Source organism: Sorex araneus, chromosome 4 (assembly GCF_027595985.1).
Source record: "Sorex araneus isolate mSorAra2 chromosome 4, mSorAra2.pri, whole genome shotgun sequence".
Taxonomy (NCBI): Eukaryota; Metazoa; Chordata; class Mammalia; order Eulipotyphla; family Soricidae; genus Sorex; species Sorex araneus.
In genome coordinates this window covers 58,548,668-58,571,376 of record NC_073305.1, presented here as the reverse complement: position 1 = coordinate 58,571,376, position 22,709 = coordinate 58,548,668, and the positions used below count along the sequence as shown (strand labels likewise).

The following is a 22,709-nucleotide window of genomic DNA, read 5'->3' as shown; positions in this document are numbered from 1 at the left end:
ATTGAGCACAGATATTTGCATTTTGCATAGAGTAGTAAAATTGTATTACCTGAAGGAGAGTTCCACAAGCAGCCCTGACCTCTATTTTACATTAGAATCTCATAATAATTGCAAATGGTACAAGCTGAGTTAAACAGTTCTTAAGGCATGAGAATAACTGCATTTATTTTTTTATATTCAGACCATTTACATGGTTAAATGGCCCTTTATACCCTTAACCAAATATGCCACGGGTATAAATTGTATGACCAATGAAGGCTTTTCTAAGAGATAGCTGCTCAATGGCACCCAATTGAATGTCTACTCTTTGAAGTCTGAGTAATCTTTGGACACAATTACAGGTAAAGGCCACCGTGCTAGCTGCTTAGTTTTGGTAACTTCTACATTTAAATGTTCAGCATTTTAGTTCAAGACAGCTGTGTCTACACGATGCCAAATGATCAGTCAGACTGAATTAACTGGAATGTTTTTGTGTTGACAGACTAGGTATAGAGCTAGAAAGATTACGCATCCCACTTTATTATAGTGTGGACACTTCAAAAGGACATGTTCCATTCCTGGGCCCACACTATGTTACAAGCTGATTTATCCCGATCCAACTGACATTGAGTACTGAAAGAAAACTGCCACACCCCACTAAGCAGAGCTCCCAACCTCCTTCCTCCCTTCTTCCCTCGACCCTCCCCCGCAAATATTTCCTTTTAAAAATACTTCGCAGAATTTGAGATAAACAACAGACATGACATTTACTTTATTCAGAGTGAAAGATCTTTGGCAAACGCACAAACATCTAAACTGCCACAGATGCTTTTCTTAGCAAAGGGTATGAAGATCTGTATGTGTAAATGAGGTCCTACTTTGGCAAGAATGTTATAGATCCAGGCCTGACAATCTGATTTCTCTTCATCTGGTGACAGTTAACATTGACTATGTCATTCCTTCTTACTTTCTTTCGAGAGAGCAAAGCTCGAGGGTGGCTTTTTGCATCTATTGACATTTTCAAACTTGAATCATTCTTAAGTGGAAAATAGCATCTTTTATACTTTGTTTAAGAAGGTGACTTCTTCGTTCATCATCCAAACTGATTAGCACGGAAATATTACCTTTCAAATACACAGTTCTCTGTAAGCACAAATTATTTCTGTGTGAACAATTAAAGACCTAATCATTTTAATAGGCCACCTTATGAAAAAAATTGCCAAGTTATTTACAAATATTTCAGGATTGAAGATGTTCATGAATATGCAATCACTTTGCACGCCCAAGAAATCTATAGCTCCCGTAATGATGTAACGAGCATTAGCAAAGTAAGCAGAGCCAAAATGTTTCCCCAGAAGATTTAGCATAATGCACAGTTCAGGAAAAATTTCCAAAATTATCCAATCACCTCACTTAAAATGTTGATATGTAAGCACGTAATGATCAAATGGCAGAGCAGTTCATTTGAAATTGAGAAAAGGATTAATAGACACGAATTTGGAAAGTCTCTAAAAGATTAACTCAAGGGTAAATTCATCTTTGGACAAGAGGAAAGAATGCATGAAATGGGACACAACCGAGCAGATCACAATTGCTCCAACATACAGATGGCAGCATTTCTCTCCTTTCTAGCTAGAAAGGAAAGGCAAAATACTATTTCCAAAGGCAGGGATAATGTTAGTAGTGTGATAAGCTAAGGATCACATTTATTCTATTATGACCATTAAGAAATTGGTTATTCTTATTGAATTTTATGGTGCCATGATTAGGCAATGGCTACTTCACAAGTATCATGCCAGCTTGAGAGCTGTTTAACTCTGCAAAGTGAAAACCACAGCACTCTAAAAGTCAGACCTCAAGTCATTGCAGCAAATGCGTTTAGCTAAACAAGTTTTCCTAAAATCTTTTCCTTCCAAAGTACTCAACTCTAATAATCCACCTAATGCCACACATGCTCAGAAATCAGTCCTCAGGTTACATCCACAGCTAAATGCAGAAAAAATCAAGAAAGTCAGTAAGATAATCATGGAAATTTATCTTACTAGTCTAATATACTTCTTTACTCCAGAACTCTAGCTACACCTCTGTTTTTATAGGCACTACCAGTTATGCCATATAACTCTCAGACACGTAGCACAAGGCACACACTTGAACACATTCATGCCCGCCACTGTACTGACCACCAACAGCTAACCAGATAGCACATCATTTTTTTTTAATCAAGATAAATGAAGCCAACGGGTCATAAATCTTTTTTTTCCTCAGTAGTGAGATTAAAGATAAGGTTATGACTAATTAGAAGTCCTAATTGTTTTCCCCTTACATAGTTTTCTATTAAATTTCTCTCAACATGAACCAGCCAATTATGAAATTAGTGTAACTAGCAGAAGGCCAAGCAATTAGGCGAGCATCAAAGACCTGATCCACTCGGTCTGTGCCTGGAAAGCCTCTGGGTTATGAGATCTCTATCTCTAAGATGTCACTTCATATCTGAGTTTCATCACCAGGTGCAGAAAATATCATCTGCACTAGGTCTGGGCCGGGCACTTACTGGGGGAAACATATACCTTCACATGTTCTCCAGAGATACAGGTATTGTTTCCATATTCGCCCTTGTTGAGAAATTGAGCTCAGAAAGATGAACTGAAGGTTGGAGTAAGGCAGCAGAAGTGGGCTGCAGACCCAAGCCAATGCTCGTTCTGATTTGGAGAGAGCCGCTCTGGTCTGGGTCAGAGTGAAGGGGAAAGTACTGGGAGAAGCATTTACTGAGCACCTCGACAAAACAAGGTACCAAAGATGGTCTTTGCCCAAGGGCAGTACTTTTGCTGTTGTTGTTGAAGTGATGAACTTGAGACACGAAGAGGAAGAATGGGGCATAATTACATGGGGACGACTACAAGGGTCATAAGAGGGAAAGTCTTGGATGATCTAGGTGAGAATCAACGTTACTGATGGAGTGGTGATGAAGGAAAAGCATAAAAAACAAAAGATTAACTGGAATCCAAGTGAAGGTGTTTTCACTAAGTACCAGTCAGATGGGAGATTATGATGGCGTAACTTGAGCAGAGCAATGATAAAGTTGGCGAGAAGAGAACCACTATTTATCAAGCCTTTTTAAGGAGGTAGGGACTGTGCTGAGAAGTTTTCATACATTTATTATTATAAGAACTCAGTAAGAGTGACATTCTGGCCTCACATCACACACAATAATTTTGAGGCCTTTATGCAATATAAAATGAGTGCTGAGCCCCAAACTGGAATTCCTATTTATTTGGAAAACTGAATATCTTCATTCATAACACACCACAATTTCGAGGGAAAAAAACACAGAATTAAGCAGAGTACAACAGTTAGTATTTTTTAAATTAATTTTTAACTAATTTTAATCAGAATATTTCTGATAAAACACATCACTTTATTATTTTGTCCTAGTATTTTTTCTTATAGAATTTTCAGATACCATAGATGTAAAGGCAAAAATGGGCATACAACTGTTACCACTATAATATCACTTGTCAGCTGAGAATCAACAGCTAAATTATTAATATTGGCATTAAAAATATTATAAATGCTTTACTCTAAGATTTTAACCTTTAGTTGTTAGAATTACACCCTGAGGTGTTTTATTTTAGTCAAAGGCCTTTTGCACCATATTTGATGAAAGTTAAAATTAGCCTTTCTGGTTTGTACCCCCCCAAAAAGGTAGACCATCTACCTCTGGAGAATAATACATCAAAGATACAGGATCCAAAAAGAAGAAAATAACTTCAAAAATCTTGACCTCAAGTGAAAGACTGCAAAAAATAAGGAACAATGCATTTGAATATAAATAAAATAAAATAAAAAGCTGTTTCTGAAATTCATGATTATACCTCTACTGTACCTGAATTTTGGGAAACATTAGAATGAAGTCACCCATATTCTCTTCAAACTACTCAAATATGTTAAATTTACTTCCTCTTAAGACATAATAGATCCACAAAAAAGGCACACAATTAGCTCTCCTGGCTATTTTTGGTTTGGCAGCAGGAAAAAAAAAATCAGCACTGGCAGCTGTCTGCAGATATCCTCCACTGGGTGGCGCTGCAGGGGGCACGGCTCAGTGGTAGCTGAGTTTTTAGTGTTAATTCAATAAAACTGTAGCTTGTTACTCTTACCACCAATCTTGATAGGAAGCTTTCTGTGTATTGGGCATCCGGTAGCAATGGTCTGAGTGGAAATGACAGAGTCTGACAGTTCATTGGTGTGGTTTCACTTCTCCATGTTCCCTTTTCTCATCGAGAAAGCGGGAACCTTATTCACAATGCATTATGAAAAGTAGATGCTTGAAGTATTTGTATGAATGCTTGACAGTAAATGCTTAGTAGCTGTGCTTTAGAATTAGGTGCTATTCATTTTATGTACATGGCCCCTGTGATTTAGGGGCTGTGACTGCCCCTAATTTTTGGATGGGGGAAAGTGTGGCCTGGCTAAGGTGCACTGTCATTATAAAGCAGGGTAAGGCTGACTCCATAGGTTCCTTATGACCTCCCTAGACCTTAAAGTGAACATACACTTTGAGAAAGTAGAAACCATATATTTCAGAAAGTGTTTCATAAAAAAAAAAAAAAGGCTGACAGTTACACTTTATCTTTAATTATAAACAACAAGTACCAGGAAACTTCATAATAGCAGACTGGTCATCTTGATGTGAGATTAAAAAAAAAAAGTGTTTTCACATTTACCTCTTGCCCGGGATTCTTAGCTAGTGGCTGGAAGGAGTACAGCAGGTAAGACACTAGTCTTGCACGTGACTAACTGGGGTTTGATCTCAGAACCCCCACATGGTCCCCAATCCTCATCAAGAGTGAGCCCTCTGCAAAGAGCCAAAAAACAAAACCCAAATCCCAAATACTTATCTGCTGATAGCGTGTGTGCATGTGTGTGGCGGGACAGATTGCTGAATGACTCAAGGACTTTTCCCCACCTTTTTTTTTTTTTTTCTTTCTGCTTTTGGGCCACACCTGGCAATGCTCAGGGCTTACTCCTGACTTTGCACTGAAGAATCACTCCTAGCAGGACTCGGGGGACCAAATATGGTGCTGGGTATCAAATCCTGTTGGCTGCTTGCATGGCAAACACCTTATTCACTGCACTCTCTCTCCAGCTCCACTAAGGCTTACCTTAAGAAAATTATCCTATTTGTTTACTGTGTCGGTTCCTGGGTTTATAAACAACTACTATTAAGATTCCAGAAAGCCATAAGCTATTCTGTAACGGTGTCTGTAATGTTTGTTTCACCCACGGTAGTCCCCTCCGTTCTAATTCCCAGTTTGTTTATGGCCAGGAAGAAAGTATAAAGCCCCAGCACAGTTACTGACCTGATCTTGCTTAGACCTCTCTTCTGCTGTGCCCAGGTCTCAAGACAGAGGCTGTTTATGTTAACCATCCCCTGCTAGAAGACAAACCTGCACTTCTGAAACTCAGTCCCCTTCCTGCCTGCCTTCTCAGCCTTTTAGAGACCAGAGTTAGGCATTTTTCTATTCTTGGTCATACCTTTGTGTCAACTTTGGAAGATAAAGCAATATGAAATCAAAGAACATTATCAAGATTTAAGTTACAGAAGAAGGACACAACAAATAGATTTCTGTCTAAATCAGACTCTTACGATGCAAGGAGTGCTGTGGAGATTAGAATATTTTATTTCCTGCCATAACAAGAAATCTCTCTTCATTTGTGACACAATGAAGTCCATAAAGAAAGGGCTTCATTATAGTCAAAAGACCAATGAGTCTCCTTTGGAAATAATCTCTGTATAAATAAAATATGCCAACAAGGTTGGTTTAATCCCATGGGTTTAAAACTGCATGTTTAAAGCCCCTTTATATGCTACACCCTGCTGAAGCCAGTGACCTTCAAATTATTAAGATGCAGTTTAACTGCAGGAAAGGCATGAATCATTTCTAAGCTACACGTTAACAGCAACATTTTATTTTGTAATGTTCCTGTTACAAAGTTAGATTTTCTAATTTCTAGAGAAAAGCATTTATAAGGACATTAGTATTTGACAACATGCACATTCAGAAAAGCCCTTCCAATATGCTCAGTAAGCAAGTTCCTTTCATGAGCCTAAGTTCTGATTTTGATAACTTATATATAATGAAAATCTCAAAGAGCAAAGTAATATACAGTGAATATAATTAGGAGGGAATGTGCATATGTGATTCTTATTAATAAGCGAAGCAATGAAATGTTATTTAAGCTTATTGGTGCCAATGAATGTTCCCAGAGAAAATACCAGATTTAAAAGTTATTATAGGGCTGCAGAGTTAGTACAGTGGGTAAGGCACTGCCTTGCACGCAGACAACCTGGTTTGAACCCCAGCACCCCTTATGGTCCCCCAAGTCCCTCCAGGAGTGACCCTTGAATGCAGAGCCAGGAATTAGCCTTGATGGCCACTGGGTGTGGCCCCAAAAACCAAAAAATTAAAAAGTTGTGTACATTAAGGGTAATGTGACTCTTCAAAGACAAATTTGTGACCACACTGTATCTTAGAAGGAAAGCACATGAGGGGACTGAGAGATTACTGTCTACAATTACGCTTCATTACAGTGAAATGCTAGAAAGTCATTTTGAAAATATGTTAATAAAAAAATATTAAGAATTGAAGCCCTTTGGGGCTAGAGCGATAGCACTGCAGGTAGGGCGTTTGCCTTGCATGCGGCCGACCCGGGTTCGATTCCGAGCATCCCATATGGTCCCCTGAGGACTGCCAGGAATAATTTCTGAGTGCAGAGCCAGGAGTAACCCCTGTGCATCTCTGGGTGTGACCCAAAAAGAAAAAAAAAAAGAAGCCCCTTATTTCTTTTGTAATAGTTAAAGTTGAATAAAATTAAAATTCTACTTTCTTCATATACCATGCCTGAGAAGTAGGCACTGCAATTCAATTTTTTTAAATCATTTTTAAAATCCAACATCAAAAGTACTTGTTTCATGTTGGGTAATGACTCTTGTGTTCTCTTGGGACTAACCTTATTCCAAGCCTACACTTCCTTGCATTTCCATATTTTACAGAATGTGTATGAGACCAGAAAAGATATTTTCATTTTTAGAAGAGTATCTCTACTATATTAAACCAGAAAAACACACTGCAGAATTTACATGCTCAAATTTGTTGAAATTAGTGAAACTGATAACTCAGAATTCCCCAAACATTCCTGTAATGGCTCTTTCAAAAGATGAATATAAAAAGGTTAGTAGGGGGCCAGAGAGATAGTACAGCAGGTAGGGTGCTTGCCTTGCAAATGACACACCTGAGTTTGATCCCTGGCATCCCTTATGGTACCTTCCTGCCTGGAGTGACCCCTGAACTCAGAGCCAGAAGTAAGCCATGAGCACAGCTGGTGTGACCCCCAAACAAGACAAACAACAAAGAAAACATTAGTACCAAAACTACCTTTAACCAGTTGCCTTTTTTATAATACAAGTCAATGAAAGATGAAAGAGAAGATGCACATTTAAAAACCACCTTATTTCATTGACACTTTACCCAAATGAAGAGGCTGAAGTCTTGAGCTATCAGAACTGTCAGAGCAGATGCCAAGAAGTGGCGGAGCCATTTCTCAGCATCCTTGCTTTGAAGTCATGCAGAGAATCCCAACGTTAGCTCCCCCATTTATCTAAGTAACCCTGGGTAAATGCATCTGATCCTCAGTTTCCCCATCAACTGCATATCAATTGCATCTGGCTCCATAGGTCTGCAGTGAAAATGAAAAGAGCATGTGGCTGGTAAATTCCCAATGGACATAAAATGATGCATTTTCTTAAAATGGCTCAATATGAACTACATTTTAGGGACAGCATACTACATATTTTACATTGGTGAATCAGGAGCTCTATTTTTTTCTGCTTTGTTTTGTTTGGGGGGGGCATACCTGTCATTGCTCAGGGGTTTCTTCTAGTTCTGTGCTTAGAATCACTCCTGGCTCAAGGGCTTGGGGGATCATGTGGATGCCCCAAGGGGCTTCTGGGACCACACAGATCCCAAGTTGGTAGTGTGCAAGGCAAGCACCCTGCCCCCCTGTACTATCTCTCCAGTCCTTAGGAGTGCTATTTTTTTTTATAACAGTTTGGGAATGGAATTTCTAATTTCAACACTATTGTACATTATTTTAAGCAGTAAAATGATTGTTTGCTGGTGGTTATCTGAAAATAATTTTTTTTAATTGAATCACCTTGAGATACAGAGTTACACAGCTGTTCCTGATCCGATTTCAGTTACAGTGTTCCAACAGCCATCCCTTCACCAGTATACATCTCCCACCACCAATGTCCCTAGTTTCCCTTCCCCACCCCTTCCCCCCAGCCTGTCTCTATGGCAGGCACTCCCCCACCCCTCACCTTTTGGGCATTATAGTTTGTAGTACAGATACTGAGAGATTATCATACTTATTTAGGAAATAAATTTTTAAAATATAGAAAGTAAGAAGGTTAAGTGATTAAAACATTGATGAACTTTGTGTTAAGATTGTCTGATGATAAGACAATGTCTTGAACAAAGAATAACTGGTATCCAGTGAGCAAAATAACCACTCCAGGATCTTATAATGCTCTATTTTGGGGAGTAAGATGAGATTAACCCCTCAGGCAATCAATCATTTAAAATGACTCCCTTAAAGTCTCCATTAAAGTTCTCTTGGAAGCTTTAATAGCGAAATATATTACAATTTTATTAAAACTTTTTTTATTTTTCTGATACTGAACTTTCTTCTTGAAGTAATAATGTAATAATCAGAAGAACCCACTGGAAAGTTTAAGAAAAAAGGGACTTAAATATACTTTACAAGTTATAAACTATTTTATAAGTGAAATGAACTGAACAGGATTTTGTGATTTTGTTTAAGAAAAGATTGTGAACAAGCTGTAAATGCTTTTTAAAAAAAAGTCACATAAGGTAACAGCTCCCAGGGCTGGAGAGAGGAGAGATACACAGTAAACGAGGCGTTTGCTCTGCACTCAGCTGCACTGGATTTAATCACCTGAAACCCCATTTGGTACCCAGAGCCTCACCAGGGTGATCCCTGAGCACAGAGCCGGAAGCCCTGAGCATAGCCCAGTGTGGCATCAAAAAAAAAATTAATAGTTCCCTGTCACGGGACGAAGTCAATTTGTTTATCTGGGCATCCCCTCCAGTTAAGATGATGCCATCTATTTAAATACCCCACTTCCTTGAAAGATTTAAAGAAATTATCTTTATAAACATGTTCCAACTCCTCAGCTATGATGCCAGGTAAGGCCAACTGAATACCATGGAGTTCGCAGTGAAGAATTTTACAGCATTTTCCTTTCGATGAACAGAGACAGTTGTAGTAATTTCACAGTTGAAGATTTCACATTTAAAAGAAAAATAACATCTTTAAAGAAATGCCTCTGAGTTGTGCATGTTTAACTTGGTAATTAAGTCAGTGGATGGAAAATGAAACACAAAACTTTCCAAGTCGGCCCAGGGTTCTGGTGGATTGAAAGTTCTCAAGCCCAACTCAATCACTAGTGGCAGTGAGCCACAGGCCACTCCAATGGAAGTGTTCGATGACAGACATTGTAGTGAACCCGGGAACCAAAAACTGCCTGGTGTCTGTGGCTGCTGGGATAAGAAATGCCAGGACTCAGAATGCATGATCCTAACAGCTAACACTTCAGGTTCCCAGAGTGCTTCATATGATGCTTAGAGGAAGGCAGACATCCTCTTCTTCAATAAGATTCTGGGAACTAAGGCTCAGAGAGGTCATGGCAGTGAACAAAGGTTTGTTTCATCATGAATGCCAGGGCAAGATCCTAAGTTTTTGATTTCTGGTCCAGTGGGAAAATAAATATAAAAAATAAAACTTTAATGACAGCTTGACAAGTGCCTCAGGGGCTGCAGAAATAGCTTAATGCTTTGATGTAGGAGGCCCGAGTTTAGTCTCCAGCATCTCAGGACCCTCCAAGCACATGTCGGAAGTAATCCCTGCATACACAGTTGGGAGTAGCCCCTGAGCAAAGTCAGATGTGGAACCCCAAGAAACTGACAAGAAGTATTTCACATTATGCCCCCCTTTTAAATGGGAACAACTGCAAGATACCCAACAGTTGTGTTAACAGATTAATCAGAAGAGAGAAAAGTTCAGAAACATTTTCTTTTTGCTTTCTTTCTTCTTCTCCTTCTCTCTTTCTTAATTTTTTTTGAGCCATACCCACCCAGTGGTGCTCAGAGTTTACTCCAGGTTCTGTGCTCAGGGATCTGCCTTATAGGAAATTAGGGGCCTCCTGGGATGGCAGAGATTGAACCCAGGTAGGTCGGATATAATGCAAGCATCCTACCCATTGTACTTTCACTCTGGCTTAAGCATTTCTTGAGGTCAACACATTCTAGGCGATGTTAGAAGAAAACAGTTCTATATAGTCTATTGCACCAATCTGGTAGATCTGACAAAACTACTTGTTTTATGGAAATGGAAAACTGGTGATTGCCATCTGCCTCCTCATTAAGTCGAGTCTAATTCATCTTCCACCCAAAAGGGGGAGAGCAAGTAGAGGACAGGAGTTCACACAAAACTTATGCCATTGGTGTGGAAATCATTTAGCAAGCACAAAATGGTCCAATGTGATTTTTTTCTTCTACCTCATTTCTTTTTTGTCCCTGCTTTTTTTGGTTTGGGGGGTTCAGGGACTACTCCCAGCTCAGTGCTCAGGGACTGTAGGGCAAGGGATTGAGTCCTGGCTATCTGCAGGCAAAGCATGTGTTCTAAAATTCTGGGCATTCTCTCTGGCCCCTCTACTTATTTCTTATGACAAAATTTTGAAAAGCTTCTCTAGGGAGATAACCTGAGTGGTGAGAACGGGGCCAATCCTAGCACTATCTACTGACTTCACCTGGAGAGATAAAGCCCCTAACCATGCTATGACTAGTAACAATTGGCCAACAAATTAAGTACTCCTTACTGGTTCTTGGCAAATAACTTACATTTCTTTAATAGCCACAATTGTGAAGCTCAGACTATAAGAAGTTTATAGAATTATAGAGTTGAATACCTGCTATTTACCACTTACTAAAACTAGCATTAAGGAGACACATACATTCCTTTATTTATTTATTAACTGGGGTTTTGTTTGTTTGTGAACCACACTCAGCGGCACTTGGGGCTTACTCCTGCCTCTGCACAGCGATCACTCCTGGTGGTGCCCAGAGGACGAAATGAGGTGCCAGGAATCAAGCCTGGGTCGGGCACGTGAAAAGGCAAATGCCCAACAACCCACTCTACTATTTCTCCAGTACCTATTTTCCTTTTTGAAGCTCTTATTTTAGTGAGACATCTACAAACAAGTAAAACAAATGGTATGTGAGGTGGTGAACGCTCTTTTAGAGAATGAGGCAGACAGTGCGGGGAGATGCAGATGTGTTTGTGGGGAAGCTAGAGGAGAAATGTGTAGATCTGGAGTGATAGCACAGTGGGTAGTGCTTTTGCCTTGCAGGTGGCTGACCCAGGTTTGATTCCCAGCATCCCATATGATCCCCTGAGCACCGCCAGGGGTAATTCCTGAGTGCAGAACCAGGAGTAACCCCTGTGCATTACTGGGTGCGACCCAAAAAGCAATAAATAAATAAATAAATAAATAAATAAATAAATAAATATAGAGTAGAAATGTGCCTGCTTCAAAAAATTCTTGGCAAGATGATGACTATATGCGATATCTAAAATATGTATTTGCAATTACTTGGTGGAACCCAAAGGAAGAAAGTTTCAAACTGGCAAAAAGTGAAAAACATCAAAATCATCAGAGTGACATTTATCTACTAGGACTAAATGCCACTGTACTTCTACATCTTTTTTATCTTCTATGTCTATGACTTTTACTAAGATTTACTACTGTGTCATCAAGCCTTTCACCTAATACTGGGTGTCCTATCTCATTTTTTAGCAGAGGACAAAAGAAATATTCACCAGATCAAGACTATGTCCCTTTACTTCCACCCATATCTCCCAAGAACCAAAGTTGTAGCACAAAGATATTATTTTCAGATAAAAGATATTAGGAAGAAATTCACTTTTGAATCTATAGCAGATCAGTTTCTAAAACATTTGTCAGCACAGGGTAAGAATCGAAATGCTATATAATTCACATGGATTACAAATATGCAAGATTGACCTTTTTTTTCATTGTTACGTCTTTCCCTTGCACATGAATCTATAAACCATTAACTCAAGTATTTGTTTCTCTTTAACAGGATTTCATTACTTTGCAGATATGCACAGGAGCAAAGAGTCTGTGAAATTTAAGTCTCTTAGACTGGGAAAGCTTCAAAAGACTATAAAAATAATATTTTGTCATGGCTGTCACATAAAGCTGAGCACAAAAGGGGAACACAATTAGTCCATTGTAAATAAGAGCAGCGTCTGACTTACCCGGAATAGGAATAATAGGAATACTTTCATTAGGGACCACCCGAGGGGAGCTGCTATCTTCCACATAGAAATGAGCTGTCTGAAAACATTTTCTGTGCAGGAAAGAGAAAACAGGCAAAACAGTGAGACCAGCAAACTATACTTTGTCTGAGTTCATCATTTTTCAAGTCTTCTCAGACTTTCCCAGCTTTTCCCAACCCGTTGCACTGTGCGCATCCACGGAAAGGTGACAAGATGCAGGGAGGACAACACGCAGCCTATTGAATTCACCACAAACAGCTCCAGAATATACATATTTGATGATGCCACACCTATCCGGAGAATCAAAAGGGAAAGGCATGGTAATGCACTACTCAAATCCCTGAAAACTTGGCATGGACAAAGTAAACTTGCAGCACAAACCCTGAGGAGCAGTCTGCAATATTTCTCAACTTGACCTGTTAAGAGGACTTCACTGCTAAACACCCAAAACCAAGTTCAAAGCTACACCTCAAACCCTCCCCCAGAGCAGTCCTGGGAGCCCAACTCCACAATAGCACCACATTGTTAGCACTGAGCAACGCCCCCCCACCCCCACCCCAAACTGTAGACTGCTCTTGAAGGAGGGTCAGAGGGCGCTGAAGGGGGCAGACCCTCAAGATCCAAGGCCCTTGCCAGGCAATATCTGAGATGACAAGGACCCTTCAGTGTTACCTCCTTTGCTTTCGGTTTGGTTTGGTTATTACCTGTACTTCAGGCAAAGCAGGGAGCAAACACTGGTCATCATAGGACAGGCAGGGAACAGAAAAGCCATCAAGCAGCTCGCTCAGCCTCTGCCTCCTGATGCTGGCCGGCCCACAGCTTCCCAGCATTCACGTCACCACTCATTTCGGCCCTAATGAGCTGCCGGAAGCACAGGCTGAATATTTAATGAGGCTGCTCGGCATGAATGGCTATTGTGACCAGAGAAGGGTCCCTGTTCATCTGGCAGAGGGGCTTCACAATAGCTGGCCCTACTGCTGGGTCTTTTAGCCAAGCAGGCGGCATCCTTCTGGTGCTCCGTGTCACTGGGATCTGTCCCACTCCGCTGGAGGACCCCCCCCCCCCGCCCCCGCCAGCCCCATCCAGCACACCATAGCTTTGCTTCACTCTTGTCTGGGAGTTTATATTCCAACTTTCCTTCAGAGCTGTCTTTGCTATTCCACTCCCAAATATCCCGGGATGATTCTAGTGGGCATATCAAGTTGCTATGAAGCCAATGAGGGGGGGTTGGGGGTCCCTAGGAACATCAAGCAACTCTGTGAACTAACGGAGATTTCAGTGACAGTCAGGCCTCTAAGTTGGACAGATAATGCCACCTCAGCTGGACTCGCAGCAGCTAGAACCAGAATCCAAAATGTCACAGAGCAGTATTTGTCTTGAAGCGGTGCCTATTTTTAGTGGAAAGGAGCTCTGACCCAATGGACATTGGGGCATTTATCTGGACGCAGTTCGGACTGCTGCTCTGTACCAGGAGGGCTTCTGGACATCAATCACTCCCTCTCTTGGCACACATGTCACATGGTTCTCAGGCAGACACCGAAGAAAAAGGATTTCTTTCTATGAATCGCTTGGCATTGACACTGTTTTTCTTTTCTTTAATTTCTTTTTTTTTTTAACCACTCATTTAGTTGCCTTTACCAAAATTTGGAAATCTTGGAGTTGGCCTAATGACATAAATGCAGAATGTATTAGGGCTTGGAAGGCATATGAATCTTCTACTGAATGTAAAGAGACGGAAATCAGGTGAAAAAAAAGAAAGATCTGTCATGTTCATGTTTGTGCTAAGAGCTTCCTTGTTTTTTTTTTTTTTAATCAAGTTTTTGACTCTGGATTTTCTCTACCCCCCATGGGTTTGCAGATTTTTCAGAATGATATAAAAACAAAATAAAAATATTAGGAGTTTCAAAAGTGAACTAGAAAAAAAAAGTGAACTAGAACATTAACCATTTGATCTTAAAATACCTAAGGAAAAGCTGCTTTTGTCGAGACCTTGGACTATCAAGTGTTCAGTAGCCTCCTAAAAGTGCCTAAAATAAATGATATACACTCCGGTCATTTTACATAGTAGAAGAAAAAAAATCTTGCCCAGAGCCAAACAACTTGTTTTGCTATTGTAAGACCATAATTACTATGCCTTACTTCTTAAATAAATAGCTGTTCGGGTTTTTTTAAAAAAAGACACTTTACTGGCCACTTATTAAAGTCAAGTGATTTGGAAAGACCATAGCAGGGTTTTGTTATTGTTTTTGTTTTGCCTGGAAGGAGGTAGGCTGACAGTTTGTTATGTCTCCAGCTACATGTGGAGTTAGAGGCACCACATTCCCCGCCCCACAAGCAGTGTGTATTGAAGCAAATCACACGCCAGTGTCCCATATGCTGTTGTATAATGGATTTTCCCTGGAGCAAAAGAGCTCTGTGATAACCGGAGAAGACAGAGCTCCGGGGTAAAGGTCATGTCTGGGAGACACAGCTGTCCCCACCTGCACTTCCGCACCAGGTTTCAGCATGTCCCACTAAGAGGGGATGTCCTCTCATAAAATAAAGATCTGAATGGACTCAGCAAACTCTGTTCTACAGCACCGACACACAGCACGGGACAAAATGACAAGTTCTCTGCAATTTCTTTTTTGTTGTTTTTGGGCCACACCTGGCAATACTCGGGGGTTACTCATGGTTCTGCACTCGGGAATTACTCCTGGCGGGGCTTGGGGGACCGTATGGGATGCTGGGAATTAAAGTCTGGTCAGCCGCGTGCAAGGCAAGTGCCCTCCCCGCTATACCACCACTCCGCCCCCTCTTTGCATCTCTTGGGAGCCTTCAAGCCTGTCCCAGCATTCAAATTCATATTCAATACACAATCTTCACAGAAAAAATGAGGAAGGGTCCAAAAAGAGGAATGACCCCTCTGTAGAGTGAACATGAGTTCAGAACTGATATCGCATATTCCTGTATTATAACTTGTCATTTCAGGGCAATCCAGGAAAAACTTTGTTTTTGATTTGCTGTAGTATCCAGGAACAAAAGGTAAATTCCGGTCTTTTTAGAAGAGGAAAAAAAAATTTTTTTTTTGAGGGGACCGCTGTGGGGTTGAGTCACACCAACAGTCTTTAGGAGCTACTCTCAGCAGAGCTAGGGATTGAACCTTGGCTCCTGCATGCTAAGTGAGTGCTTCAGGCTTTTGAGTCATCTCCCTGGTCCTGAAAACCTAAGTCTCAATGCTTCTAATCACTTCAACTATTATACACCCCAAGGTGCAGTTATTCTCCCTAATTCTGAGGTCAGAGGACTAGAGATCAAATTTCTGTAAATGCTCAAGTGTGTCACTGGACATACAGCTTCAGTTTTCTATCAAGGCCCAATTCTCTTCTAGCTAAATGGACAGAGCCTCACCACACTTTTTATGTTTTCATCTTTTTCTTTTTCCTTCTCTTTTTCTCACATCTCCTACTCTGAATCTTCTTTAAGAAACTAAGAACAAATAAAGAATTAAAAAAAAAAGTTTTTTAAAAAAAACCTACTTTTGTCTGCAAACAATGCACATTGGTTATCTTCTTACTTTTTGTAGCAGCCTACATTTGATTGCCCTGAACTTCCCAACTTAGATTCATCTTAGTTAGGAAAGGTTCTGACTTTAGTCAACATCTCCCTGCCTTTCTTTCCTCCCCCATTTACATATACCTCAGAGTAGTTAAAAAATTTAGTTGATTTTCAATCAGCACTGCACATCCTTAGTTGGGAGGTTTAAATCACCCATGAAGGAGATCTCCCGATGATTTTAGCCAAGCAGGTGCAAGATGGGGCAGAGACTAGGGTGGATGAGAATCTCCCAGAGGATTCTGATTTGACCAGTCTATGGTTTAGCCATCACTGTGATCAAGGAAGATAGTCTCAGAAATTCTCCATTAATCCAGGAAAGCAACCAAAGGAATAAAACCATCTTGCATGTTAGGTACCACAAAAGTTAGATTTCAGAATTTACAGAACCGCACACGAGTTAAGAGTGTAAGAATCCAAGGGTATTGGGGAACAGAAAGAAAGTAGAACGGGTAGGGTGCTTGCCTTGCACAAGTCTGATCCGGGTTCAATCCCCAGCATCCCATATGGTTCCCTGAACTCTGACAAGAGTGATCCCTAAGTAAAGAGCCAGGAGTAAGCCCCAGCACAAGGGGAGTATGGCTTCAAAAACAAAACAAACAAAACAAAAAGAATTTAAAGACTTTAACATAAAATTATGTCAAATCCAGAAAGAAAAACTTTCTTACACGCACACAAGAGTAAGAATTTCCAAGGTCTTTTACTAAATTTGTTGTAACTGAGCAGCAGTGATAATACAGTATGCAGAGTTGCATGCAACTGGCTGAGTTTGATTCCCTGGTACCACATCTGGTACCCACAGCCCATCAGGAGTGATACCTGAGTGCAGAGTCAGGAATAAGCCCTGAGCACTGCACACTGTCAGGTGTAACCCCCCCAAATAATAATAATTTAAAAAATTGTTATAACCTTACAGGTAGGAGGGCATTCTCTAACCTGGCTCAAATTGTTCAAATGTCCCTTGTATTGAATAATAGTATGAGAGGACAGAAAAAAAGATTTTTCAAATGGAAAAAAATATTCCTCCGAATTAGGTCTCAAAACACTCTTTGCACTGGTTTACTAGCCAGCATAATAAATTTTCATTTTCTCTGAAGAAAATGAATTTGATTTTTGGCTTTTCAAACAGTTCATAATGTGTGTTTGGGGAGGAGGTAGGGGGCGTCATAAGTTCCAAGGGCCCTGTGACTTAGACACATCTGAAAGCCACTAAATTATTACATGTCTTTCTGAAATCCACTTCCATAGAAAAAGTTCCAGGGCAGAATTACAGGAAACATCTTCCTCTGCATGAGATACTGTTTCCTTTATTCAGACTCAAGAAGTAGGCAGGCCAGAATAAAAATAAAAGGATGATGGCAATCTGCTGGTGCCCCAGTTGGTCACACTTTTCATTTCCCTCTAGGTAGGCATCTCATCACACTGGCGAGAGCCAACTGTTAAAAAATAGCATCTTTCGAGGGCCAGAGCGATAGTAAGTGGGTAGGGTGCTTGCGATCCCCAGCACCCCATATGGTCCCCCGAGCCTGCCAGGAGTGATCCCTGAATGCAGAGCCAGGAGTAAACCCTGAGCACAGCTGGGTGTGGCCCAACCCCACCCTCCACCAAGAATCAGAACCGTCTCTTGTAGCAAACACCCCAAAGACACACCAGTGCTGCAGGGGCTTAGTCAAAAATGGTAAGAAAAAAAAATGGTCAAAAAAATGGTAAAAAACTTTTCTAAGTAGCAAAATGGGAATAAGCTTCTTGATTATCCTCATTCATCTCTTTTGAGAAAACCAATGTGGGCGTGCATATTTTAAGAATTCCTAGAAAGGCCTGACTGGAAATCAAATAGATAACGTGATACTGCTTCTGATAGCTCTTCAAATTCTGCGGGCTCTTTCCAGCAGCTCCTGTCCTCAGAAACCTGACAGCCCATGACCGCTGTCCACCCTCAGCTGGTACCTGAGGCCTGGTTGTGGGCCTGTTGCCTGGAGGGACTTCTCTGGCTTCTTGTCATAAATATTTGCATTTTGGTTAAAATTTCGAAAAGCAACCTCCTATTCTTTAAAGTGAGGAACATATTTTGAAGTGACTTTTCCCCAAATCAACAATTCTGTGCTTGCGAAAGCACAGCACATGTCAGAGTTCATCATCCAGTTAGAATGTTGTAAATATCAACCAGGTATCAATAAACAGTCAATGCCATGGAAACACACACACACACACACACACACACACACACTCACGCACACTCACGCACGTACGTACACACACCATAGTAGCACATGACAGATCCCGGTGTGTTTAATTGGCTCTCTGGGCTAATAAACACACACACACACACACACACACACACACACATGCATACATATACACACACCAGCTGCTCTAACACTGCTTTATCAGTATTAATAAATACTTAAGTCACAGGGCTCACTATTCACATGAAATACAGCCAACTACAGAATTAGCACCCCATCTCTAGAGTCCCCTACTTCCTTCCAGGAATCTCACTGTCCTGAGGCAGAATTCCCAAATGAGCAGCCTTCTGCACAAACCCTTTCCTATCCACCTTTTCTGTTTTTCCATGCACTTGCTCAGCTCTGGTACATAGCTGATGCCTTTATTCAGCCCACTTTCTGCCTTTCTGAAAGGACTCTGAGGGTAATTTAGGCGGCCAATCCTATCCAAAAGTCTAGTGCTAATCTTGAATCTGGAATGACAGAATCCTGGAAAGGGCTGAATTCTACTTCTTACAGCCAGGTATTAAAAAAGTTCCTCAAAAGGCAGGCATTCAGCCCTGCCTGCAAGGAGAGGTTTTCTGAGGTCTCTAGACATCTGTATCGATACACCTGAGCTGTCACAATCCTGTTGTGTGACTTGTCAGTGTGACTACAGGACAATGCAAGAGAAGGAGCAAAATATGCTTTGGAGATTCCAAGGAAAACCGGGTTTACCAAATAACCAAAGTGTTGATACATAGGGATTAGAAAGCAAGTCACTGTCTTCAAATTAAGCTCAATGGCTTTATAATCACATCAGGGCGACAGAGTTAGTTAGCAGTGCTGCTCAAAATGCTAATTGGGGCAGTTGGCCGAGCTGCTGCTGCATATTAATTAAGCAATCTTAACTGATTTATATACTGCTTTCATTTAAATTTACAGTGGCACGCCTGCTAATAATTCCATTTATTCTGCTGTCAAGTACAGAACTCACATTAATATTTACTTTTGTAAATGCATCTGTTGTAGTAAATGTGTATGAGCCCCTTATAAAGAGAAAGTTGAAAACGTTCACATGCCTTCCAGGAAAATGATTGAGAGCTGTGTGAAAAAGACAGGGGATTGATTTATTAGGGCAAAATGTTTCAAGAAACTGAAGTGACAAATAATAACAATGGAAGGAAAAGGCAGGGGGGGTAGTTGCACTTTTGCTCAAGGAAAGAAGAGTGCCTGTTTGAAATAACGTGGGGTTCCACTTGGAAAAGAGCCCAAAGGAAGTTCTGAATTGAGATTTTTCATATGCAACTGCTCACTGGCTGTTAAGATTCCTTGCTGCATGTTAAATTATTCTGTTTGGAAAACTCAAGTTTACACTTAGAGTATCTTTTCAGGAAGGGATCTTTTAGAAAAAAAATTAAAAATGTGTTTCTCATTTGCATAGCTCCCAAACCATAAAAAGGGGCATGTGATCTGAATGTGCTTTTGGGGATCATCAAATGGCTTATTTCACATCAGGACTGTTCTGGAAATCCTGGGACATATGGTTATCATACACTGGATAATGGGGCTTTGTCAGATGTGAGGAGAAAAGGAAGGAAAAGAAGACCGCAAAGTCAGGTGAAAGAGGAGACAGACATTAAAGGAGAAAGCGTTTTCCAAATATTTTGGATTTCATATGGTGTGGGAGAAATGTCCCATTCCCCTCTTGTTGTACCTACAACTGACAAGAAAAAAAACCTCTTAATTTCAGTGAGATTTGCATATGAACTGCCTGTAGTGATCACTTTAGGAAGGAGATTTGTTGTAATAACAAATCACATTGGTATACTTTCTTCTAATCACTAACTTTGTCAGCTCATCAAGGAATGGGAGGGCTTTGGGAGAGAGGAGAGCTGCTGAGACCACATTTTGATGAGTTGAAGAATCTCAATGGGGCAATTCTTAGCATAGCTGACTTCCTGTCAGGGGATCACAAAGCAGGTCTTCCCAGAGCTCTGCACCGGGACCAGAAAAAGTCTGGAAGTCAGTGGCTTTGAGGAAATTGTCTTATACCTAGGCCCTGGCCTGGAATGTTTTGGAAGTCTAGAATTCTAGATTGAGTTGCATGGTGTGGTAGGAGAAATGCAAGGGGAGAAGGGGTTTTGTGTGTGTGTGTGTGTGTGTGTGTGTGTGTGTGTGTATACTGCATTTCCTTTATTTTCAATCATTTTAAGACACTGACACAATCCTCTGATTGTGGAGGTTAATGTGACAGCCCAACACATTTTGGTGAGGGACAGGAAATGGAGATTTACATTTTATTTGCTACACATGAGGTTTTGTAGCTATCTAGCAAAACGATCTGGTGAAAAGCTTCTGGCAACTACTTTCATTAATATACTGACTAAAGTCAGTAAATTAGACATTTGCTATGATAGTGATATTTTATGCTCCCCACACCCCTTTATCCTTTAGAGTGATAGAAAGATCAAGAAAGGTTTTATGAGCTCCTTAACTGAGTGACCCCAGATGGTAATACTTTTTAAATATTTGGGATCCTGGTAGGAAGAAAAATGTTGATTCAAATATCACACGATCCATGAGAAAAAAATGCCAAATAATGTAAGAATTTTATATTAAATTTAAGACCAAAATACTTTATATACAAAGTGGCCTGGCCAAGGGAGACAGCTGAAGGGCTGTAGTTCATACTTTGGTACAGGAAGCACAAGTCTGACCTCTGGTACCATATGGTTCCCTGAGCACCACTGGGAGCAATCCCCATGCACTAAACTGGAAAAAGCCTTGAGCACCACTGGCGATGTCTCCAAAACCTAGATTAATAAAAATTCAAAGAGTAGGACCTGGAGAGATAGAATTTAAGGCACTTGCCTTGCATGCAGCTGAGGTCGGTTAAATCCCCAGTATTGCAGGTGGGGCTCCTGAGCATTGCCAGGAGTAAGCCCTGAGCACAGTCAAGGAAGACCTCAAAACATAAACCAAAAAAATTTAAAAGTAATTTCCAAATGGACAGAGACGTCTCAATGATGACTCAAACTCCAGAAATTAAGAAAATAGTGAGAAGTAAATTATATGAAAATCAAAGAAGTAGTGTAAAATATGCAAAAGGCAAGTTACATATTGGGGAAAATACGTGTACTGCTGATAAAATTCTCTCAGAAGAAGATTAACAATACAAAGGAAGAAGGGGCAAAGGATATAAACATTCATTTTCATGTATAGGAAAATAAATACAAAGGGCATTTAAACTTATGAAAGACGCTCAACCCCACTTAAAAGTAAATATATTCTTTCTCCAGGGACGTCAGCAAATATGCTTTCCTGACACACATCGTGTGAGAGGCCATCTTGGTAGCCCACCAGGAAGGGCAACTTGGCAGCATCCATCAAAATTACAAACGCATGGACCTTGTGAGACAAGCCAATTTTATGGATTCATTTCACAAGAAGACTTATCCACTTGCAAAATGACACATAAAGTTATTCACCACAGTAATTGTTGGTAATGATGGTTATGGGGGTCGGACCTATCAATACAAAGAAATAGCATGCTTCCAGACAAGGGAAGAAGGAAATGACAGATGCAGAGAGCAAGTGGGACTAGGTAAAAAGAGCAAGGCTGATGGTAGTAAAGAGACTATGCCACTGTGTACAGAATGTGAGTGTAAAGGAGGTGAATGGGCATGGATTCGTGTCTCTTTATACGCCTCAATCTTAGGCTCATGGAAGACAGATCAATGGTCTTCCTACCTATTTGCAGGGGATAGAGATCTGGGAAGATGCATGATTTGAGCCTTTTTGATTTTTTGCACTGTGTCAAGTAGAACCTGTTAAAAATGGAAGTAACTTTGAAAAATCAAGTGCTTCAGGTTGATCTTCACTGGTGTTTTTTCTTCTCCCTTCTCAGGGATAATCAGTGATCATTTCTGGTGGACATGGTCCTGCTCTGAGCAATTCTGTCCACCACCGCCCTGTGCCAGAGAGGACGGTGTCATTAAGAGGTGAGTCCCAATGGCACAGCCATGGCCAAAACCAGTTGAGTGGACAGAGGTGAGAAGCAGGGACTGTTATGCCAGCAGCCTGGGAGGGAACAGATTTGCTGAGAGGTCCAGAGGCTTCCTAGAGAGCAGCTGTGGATGAAATTAGGTCAGGAGGCTGGGGAGAGGAGGAACAGCAGCGGGACTGTGGGTGATGTTTTGCAAATAGAAAGAGGAACTGTGACACTGGAGGCAGGGAGGACCGGGCAGAGCCAGCTTGCTAGGATGGAGATCTGAACTCTCCAGGACAGGCTCTCTGTGCCTCTGTGTCTACTGTTTCAGCGTAGCTGGTGTGGCTTACTGGGTCGTGAGTAGGGGGTGTTGCTCCCAACTCAAACTGACTGATAAGATTCCGCCCACCCAACATTTCCTGGACTCTTCCTCTTTTTATTCCTCATAGCAGCCCCAGAAAAGAGTGAACTCTCCTCACACCCATTTTGCAGTCCCG

General features: G+C 40.9%; 1 protein-coding gene across 3 annotated transcripts in view; it reads right to left on the bottom strand.

Annotated features, from left to right (window-relative positions):
* PTPRG (protein tyrosine phosphatase receptor type G) overlaps positions 1–22,709 on the bottom strand; it is a 798,688-nt gene that overhangs the window by 46,054 nt on the left and 729,925 nt on the right. For all 3 annotated transcript variants that reach the window (XM_004616469.2, XM_055134736.1, XM_055134735.1), the window contains one exon: positions 12,403–12,494. In XM_004616469.2, the coding sequence (XP_004616526.1) occupies positions 12,403–12,494 (92 nt within the window). The remainder of the gene's footprint in view (positions 1–12,402; positions 12,495–22,709) is intronic.